We start from the raw sequence: 7,814 nt of genomic DNA on the forward strand, positions 1-7,814 counted from the left end.
GCCTTCACTTCTATTATTACACCAGTGATTTATTCCAAAAACATAAACTGAGCAGCAAGAGTAACTGGCTCCCTAGGAAGAGGTTCCCCCGCCCCTCCCCTGTGAGCCGCCTCCCCAGCCTACTGTGTCTGCTGTGCTCAGTTCAAGCCCATTCTTGGGGCCCGTGGGGTTGACGGCAGGGCTGGGCGGGGGCGGGGAGGGGGCTATGTCTCAGAGTCCTCCCGGACACTGGATGTTAATGGCTCCGACCAGCAGTGCTGCCTGCCGGGTACTGCTCTAATGCATTTGAAACCTGGGTGAATGTCATTCTTGGAGCTGTGGGTTCCTCACCTCTGAAACATGGAGGAAAATTCTGAGAAGACAGTTTCCCTTTTAGGAGCCTGGCGACAAGCAAAGACTTGAGTTCTAGCCGGGTGCTCTCTCCCCTGGTGGCTGGTGCTCCCCATCCCAGGAGGATGGACACAGCTCCAGGTTGTGCCCCTTCTCCAGGGGCCACTGTGTGCATTCCCATTAGCACCGCTCCAGTACTCCGGAGCTGGAAGGAGAGAAGCTGTCCCAGAAGGCAGGGTCTGGGACCACCTGCTGTGTCCTTGAGACAAAAACCCTGCAGTTTAAAATACCCTCCCAATAATCCATTCTGCTTGGCTTCTCCTGGCTGCGATGGAAACTGGTGAAGGTCATGTGGGGGCTGGGCTGGGCAGACGTGTCACCAAGGCATGCTGGGTAATCACTCCCTCCTTGGGACCCAGGAGACGTTCTGCCTGCACAGTGCCGTCATTTGTCACTTGGCATATGTGGACGTATATTTTAGTGATTTTATGAAACACAGCCCATCTGTATTTCAAGTCTTTCAAGGGAAAGAGCAAAGTGATACATAGTAAGTTTTCAATAATTAATTGATTTTCTTATTGCAGATGATTATAACCCCAGTTTCAGAGTTCATGAGTTTATTAAAGAATTGGAATTGTGAACTGTCAGAACATAGGAGTCTTAGCATCCCAGGCCAATTTCCTTATAGACCTACAGAGCATAAGTTATAATATCTCTCGTTAAAATCCTCCAGGAGGGCTTCCTTGGTGGTCCAGTGGTTAAGAATCCATGTTGCAATGCAGGGGACACAATTTCGGCCCCTGGTTCTGGGATATCCCACATGCCCTGGGCAGCTAAGATCATGTACTGTGAATACTGAAGGCCACATGCAGCAACTACTGAAGACTGCGTGCCTAGAGCCTGTGCTCTACGACAAGAGAAGCCACCAAACCAGAACTAGAGAGAAGCCTGCACCAGAGAAAAGCCATACAGCAACGAAGATCCAGTACCGCCAAAAATAAATAAATAATATAAATTGTATATAAAAAAATCGCCAGGGGAAGGGGCAGCAGGTGCCATGTCGGGCTGTGAAGGTGGCAAGAAGCCCCTGAAGCAGCCCAAGAAGCAAGGCAAGGAGATGGATGAGGAAGATAAGGCATTCAAGCAGAAACAGGAGGAGCTGAAGAGGCTTGAAGAGCTAAAATTGAAGGCCAGGGGGAAAGGCCCCCTGACCACAGGTGGAATTAAGAAATCTGGCAAAAAAATAAGCTGTTCCGTGGACCTGAGACAATGATGACCCTTAGTTCCATTCCTGTGCAAATATCGCCCTTCTCTGCCATAACAGCTTTCGCACCCTCTAGCTAGGATGAAGTGTTGTCTTGGAACTTATCATACATTTAAGAATAAACTTTTGTAAAAAAAACAAAAATCATACACTGGCTCATTTGTCTTCATTTCTTCTCAGCCATTTCTACCTTAGCTATGAGATCTATATAAACCCAGTCCAGAATCCTGCCGAAGTGTATTCTTAAGTCTATGTTCTGTTCTGATTTCTGTACCACTTGAAATTAAACCAACTCATTGGGGAAAAAAAAAATCCTCCAAAAGGTGTATATAGCTGGAAGGCTGACATCTCTTATCACTTGGCTCTTTTTGTTCCTTGCCCAGGGCCAGTTGATGGTGACACAATTGAGTTGGAACATTGACCCCAGGCTTATTTTCTTTTTACCATGTCATGACTCTTCTCGGTGTGCGGACCGAGGCAGTGGCTTCTGGATGGTTCTGTGAACTCAGCTATGCATCAGGAGGCTGAGGCTACGGGGGACAAGACGGCCTTGCCAAGTTCAAATGAGCAAAGAAGAATGTGCAGGCTTTCTAACAACAAGAGCAGCAGGTCGTCCAGATTCTGGAGAGGAAGGGCCACACCAAGTCCCCCACACCCCACATGATGCCATGTCTCCTTCCACCAGGAGAGGAACACGGTCATGGCCTTGCCCCACGGACTGCAGCATGCCAGGCTTTCCTGTCCTTTACCATCTCAGGAGTTTGCTCAAACTCATGTCCATTGAGTGGATGATGCCATCCAACCATCTCATCCTCTGTCGTCCCCTTCTCCTCTTGCCTTCAGTCTTTCCCAGCATCAGGGTCTTTTCCAATGAGTTGGCTCTTCGCATCAGGTGGCCAAAGTATTGGAGCTTCCACTTCAGAATCAGTCCTTCCAATGAATATTCGAGGGTTGACTGATTGGATCTCCTTGCAGTCCAAGGGACTTTCAAGAGTCTTTTCCAGCACCACAGTTTGAAAGCATCAAGTCTTCGGTGCTCAGCCTTCTTTACGGTCCAACTCTCACATCTGTACATGACTACTGGAAAAACCATAGCTTTGACTATACAGACCTTTAGACATCCTAATAGAGGCGGAAGAGGTCTAAATGATTTTCACCTTGACTCCTTCTTTACAAGGAGAAGAATCTGAAATCCAGAGGTGACAAAGGGCTTCCTCAATTTCTTCCCCCTACCCCAATTCACCTCTAGTTCACCTGCCCTTACCTTTAGGTGTAATGGCTTTAAAGCCACCTCTCCTCTTCCTAAACTTCTTATAAGAGAAAGTGTTTTTAAGCTCATACAGAAGATCATCCAGACACCTCTAAATCTCTAAGACAGGACACGCTGTCCTAATATCAGTAAAGTCTTTCCATCTCACTTTCATTTGTTTGCTGCTATATTTCCTAAACTTTTTCAGTAAATAGAAAAGGGATCCCACCCTTATGTATTTAAAAAAAAAAGTGAACGACACTAAAAAATTCTTTTTGGCTGCACTGGGTCTTCATTGCTGCTCACAGGCTTTCTCTAGTTATGGTGAGTGGGGTCTACTCTCTTGCGGTACACAGACTTCTCACTGTGAGGGCTTCTCTTGTTGGAGGGCACTTTCTCTATGGTATGTGGGCTTCAGTAGTTGTGGCACATGGGCTTAGTAGCCCCGGCATGTAGAATCTTCCCAGACGAGGGATTGAACATGTGCCCCCTGCATTGGCAGGCAGATTCTTAACCAGTGGACCACCAGGGAAGCCCCTTAAGTATTTTTCCACGGGTGTCAAATAGACAGATCTGCCCTCCCAGTGGCCTTGCTGCAGCCCCTTGTTGAGGTTAACACATGAGAGCTTCCTTGCTCATAAGCCATCTAGCTGCTTAACCACCTAAAGTCAAATGAAGGTTGTTTGTTAGTCCCTTGGAGTACTGACTCTGCCTAATGACAGGTAATATCTTTAAAAGCTTTCACTTTTATTTCCTGCCAAAGTTCAGGTTGATTTACAGGCTAGATCCAGCCTGGGCTTCTGGCACCCAGGCCTGTCAAAGAGGAAAACTGGCACAAGACCATCGGGACTTCCTGATGGTCTAGCTGTTAACACTCCTTGCTCCCAGTGCAGGGGACCCAGGCTCAATCCCTGGTCAGGGAACTAGATCCCACATGTTACAGCTAAGAGCCTACATGCTGCAACTAAAAATCCTGTGTGCCACAACCCGATGCAGCAAAACAAAAAGAAAAAAAAAAACAAAAAAACCCCACAGAGATCCTTGTAGGTGGAGCTATGGAATAAAGATGCAGTGGGAGGGTCTCGGGAGAGCTCCCCAGTTTTGTACCGGGTAGTTCTCAAGACGTAGCCATGAGCATCTTGAACAACATCTGAGAAACTGCTAAGATGCCAAGCTAAAAATACTACAGAGCAGCGCAATCAAGGAGAAACACAGAGCTGGGCATGACTCCCCTGGAAGGTGTGAGACTCAAGCAGGGGCCAGCCTGCCATGCACACCTCAGGCTCTCATTGAGGGGACTGCCCTGGGACTCAGCCTGATGGAGAGTGAAGGGACAGATGCTTCTGGCTTTAGACCCTTTTATTGTTGAATCAGGTAGTTGTCATGCACGTGAGTGTCTCAGGAGCACCCACCATGTGCCTAGAACTGAAAGTGGAGAACACGCCCCTCCTTGAGGACATGAGCTCTGAAACCTGTTGTTGTCGCCCTTGGTGACAAGTGTAACTTGGCTTTTGTGGCTTCTGGCTCTGCATCCCAGTTTCAGGATCTACTTCTTCTAACACTTAATCATGTGTCCCTGATGGATATTTTCTCTAGTCTGCTTCTATGAACAGTCTGTTCCTGATTATTGGGAACATTTTACCATCCACGCAGCATCCCCCTCCCCCCCACCACTGCCAGGGGCTCCATCAGCAGTTTAATGGTCTCGGGCAGCAGGACCCACTTCCCTCAACCTTTTTGCTGGAGCTATGGCCAAAGCTCATAGGCCCCCGCTCAAGTTGCTCTTAACTTGAGGAGTGAGGGGTGGAGGGGGAGGACAGGTGAGTAGGGGGCAGTCTTGCTCCCCATATTTTAAAACAACAATTGTTATTTGAGACAAAGCTTTGTCTTTGAGGAATCAGTAGTCTAAAGATAGACGTCCTGCTATGGGCAACCATCCACAGGACACAAAGAGCAAACTTTAAAAAAGTAACAGGAGGCATTAGCATTTATATCTTACACAGATCAAGGTAAGCATGTTTGCACTCTGATATAATTTGGTTACTCTGTCCCTGGCTGTTCCAGCAAAAAACGCTTCCCCCCTCACATCCTAAATTATTTTTGAAGACTATTCCTTTTAAAGGACAGAGGTGCAGGTCATGCCCCTTTCTGGCTCTAGCATCTTGCCGCTGACTTCTCATTTGTGAGATGGATGGAGCAAGAGGTCATGAGGTGACTCAAGAGAGCGTGAGTGCTATTGATGAACTTTCAGGCAGGTTTTCAAAAATGTAAAATACCTGTTTTCACTTGTCCAGCCTTGACCCATTTGTTTAACTTTCCTTGTGAGTGCTGTGTGGAAATACCCCAGCCACACAGGACGCATGGCCTTACAAGAGGACACTTGAGTTTACCTTGGAGATGGGTAGATTCTGCTTTGCCTAGAAACTCTGAAGGGCTTCAAGTTTTGTGGATGGAGAAATAGTAAGTTCCTTAGGGGCTGAACCGCGGGCACTGAAGCAGCTCTTCTTTTCCTGGAGCCAAGATCCCCAAGATCCTCTGTGGGCTCCTCGGCACAGAGGGAGGCAGTGAGCAGGTGAGGAAGGTTGTGGTCGGCTCCCATCAAGCAGCCTCCCTGAAGTGTTGCTCTTTGGGAAATTTCTATTAGTACCAGAGCACCTCGAACAGTAGTTGGATTGATAACAGAGCCCTGCAAAGTCCCCGCACACCAGCCCAACCATGGCAGCCTCGACGAGAAAACAGGTGTGCGCTTGGGGCTCTGCTGCAGGGTGTTACTAGAGAGGGGAGGACCCAGTGGCTAAGCCCCTCCCAAGGAGTCATCAGTGACTGTTGGGGGAGCCTAGGGGGCTTCTCCGGGCAACTAACACAGGTCTGTGAGCTGTCCTTGTGCTGAGCTAAGGGCTCAGGGAAACTGTTTTCTCTGCATCTCCACTCTTCTTCTGGCAGGTCCCGTTTGCATAATGTGATCTTGGCCAGTTTTGCCGTATCCTGGCAGGGATCCCGACACCTACCTCGCCTTCCTTGGGCCCTCAAGGACGTTGGAGCCAGGGGAGATGCTCACGCAAGGGGGTGCAAAGTCAGAGGTCTTTGCAGCCTTGTCCTGTCAAATGACATCACTCCATGGTCCTGGCTGCCCTTCCTTCTCACAGTTAGCCTTTCCTGCTCCTGGTTCTCCCTCGAGGGACAAAGCATCTGAGCACAAGGGCCCTGATTTTATTACTCACCAGGGTAAAGGGCTGGTGACTCAGACAGTAAAGAATCTGCCTGTAATGCAGGAAACCCCGGGTTTGATCCCTGGGTTGGGAAGATCCCCTGGAGGAGGGCACGGCAAGATACTCCAGTATTCTTGCCTGGAGAATTCCATGGACAGAGGGTTACAGTCCAGGCATGGGGTCGTAAAGAGCTGGACACGACTGAGTAACATTTACAGTTTCAGGGTAAAGGGGGTCAGTTAGAACCGAGATCTCTGGGCTCAGATTCACTGCCCCGTGGAGCTGGGGGCCTGGGCTCACAGTTGCTCTCTGTGGGACGGAGAGTGATGCACTGCTGGGCAGCTTCTCCTTGCCTTTGGAGGCCAGCTTTGTCACTGTCGTTCCTGCCAACCCCTGGGTGCCCAGTCAGAAACTGCAGAGGAACTAAGGCCTGTGCTTACACTGCTCTCTCTTAGGGGAGCCAGCTGCCACACAGGGGAATGTGGAGCAGCCGCAGGCAGAGGTATCCCCGGGACAAGCTCCAGCCAGAAACCTGGGGAACTTTGCCAGGGTGACTGAGCCACCTGGAGGTGGGTCCTCCAGCTGCAGTCAATCCTGCAGTGACACCGCCCGGGCTGACACCAGCCTACAGCCTCGTGAGATGCCCTGAGCAGGGACCTTCCAGCAGAGCCACTGTCTGCTTCTTTCTGGGTTCCACAAACTATGTGGAACTATATATGCTTATTGTTTCCGTCTCTGGAACATGTTCCAAACACTCTGGGACTGATCCCATCAACCCTTCCTCCAGACACCCCTGGACTGACCTCATCAATCTGTGTTTCAGACACAAGGACTGACCTCATCAAGCCATTTCCTGACATCCAATAATTACCTCATAACTTTTCCCAGATACACCAGGAAACAGTCTCTTCAACAGGTGTTCCAGACACCCCAGTATTGACCTCATCATGCCTTTTCCCAGACACCCCATGATAGACCTCATCAAGCCTTTCTCTAAACACCCCAGGACTAATCTCCTCAGTGGGTGTTCCTTACAACCCAAGACTTTCCTCCTTACGCGTGAAAAGACACCCCAGGATTGACCTCATCAAGCCTTTTCCAGACACCTCAGGACTGATTTCATCAAGTTTCCAGATGCTACAGGAATGACCTCAACAATCTGTGTTTCAGGCACAAGGACTGACCTCATTAAGCCATTTCCTAACACCCCAGTAATGACCTCATCAAGCCTTATTACAGACACCTGAGGATTGATCTCATAAAGTCTTTTCCCAGAAATCTTGTGAATGACCTCACCGAACCTTTTTCCAAGCTCCCCTGGACTGACCTTAGCAAGGAGTCATCCAGACACTCCAGACTGACCTTCTCAAGGCCTTTTCCTGAAACCTCAGGACCTATGTTGCAGGTCCCCAGCTGCAAACTCTCACTTCTCTCAGTAGCTGATTTCCTCACCTCCCATGAGAAACGACAAGACCATCTAAGAAAGAAGAAATAAGACTGTTAGCAACCAGGGTCCTTGGACTCTTTAATCAATAGGAATTGATCAGAAGGCAGAGGACTGAATTCAGGGAAGGTTTAATAAAGCAGGGGCCTCTGCTGCAGCAGAGAGAAAACAAGTAACAGGTGCCCTTGCTGTTCCCTGAGGTGGTGAGCTGCTCCCTTAATTAGGGTGGAGTTCAGGGTTGTTCCAGGGGTCATGCTGGCATGAGAATTAGGTGGTCTGCCTGCCTCCTTGTTGGTACTGTGTGCAGGGATCAGGCAT

At 49.1% G+C, this 7,814-nt stretch overlaps 1 protein-coding gene across 1 annotated transcript; it reads left to right on the forward strand.

The window, feature by feature from the left end:
- The first annotated feature begins 1,299 nt into the window (after nt 1–1,299).
- LOC120874063 (translation machinery-associated protein 7-like) lies at nt 1,300–1,741 on the forward strand. The gene has a single exon (XM_040255186.1). The coding sequence runs from the start codon at nt 1,388–1,390 to the stop codon at nt 1,601–1,603; it is 216 nt and encodes a 71-aa protein (XP_040111120.1). The 5' UTR covers nt 1,300–1,387; the 3' UTR covers nt 1,604–1,741.
- The last annotated feature ends 6,073 nt before the right edge of the window (nt 1,742–7,814 follow it).

This window comes from Oryx dammah, unplaced genomic scaffold, assembly GCF_014754425.2.
Source record: "Oryx dammah isolate SB20612 unplaced genomic scaffold, SCBI_Odam_1.1 HiC_scaffold_15, whole genome shotgun sequence".
Taxonomy (NCBI): Eukaryota; Metazoa; Chordata; class Mammalia; order Artiodactyla; family Bovidae; genus Oryx; species Oryx dammah.

Excerpts from the sequence above, each read along its gene's own strand:
- LOC120874063 (XM_040255186.1), top strand. The coding sequence starts at position 1,388 with ATGTCGGGCTGTGAAGGTGGCAAGAAGCCCCTGAAGCAGCCCAAGAAG.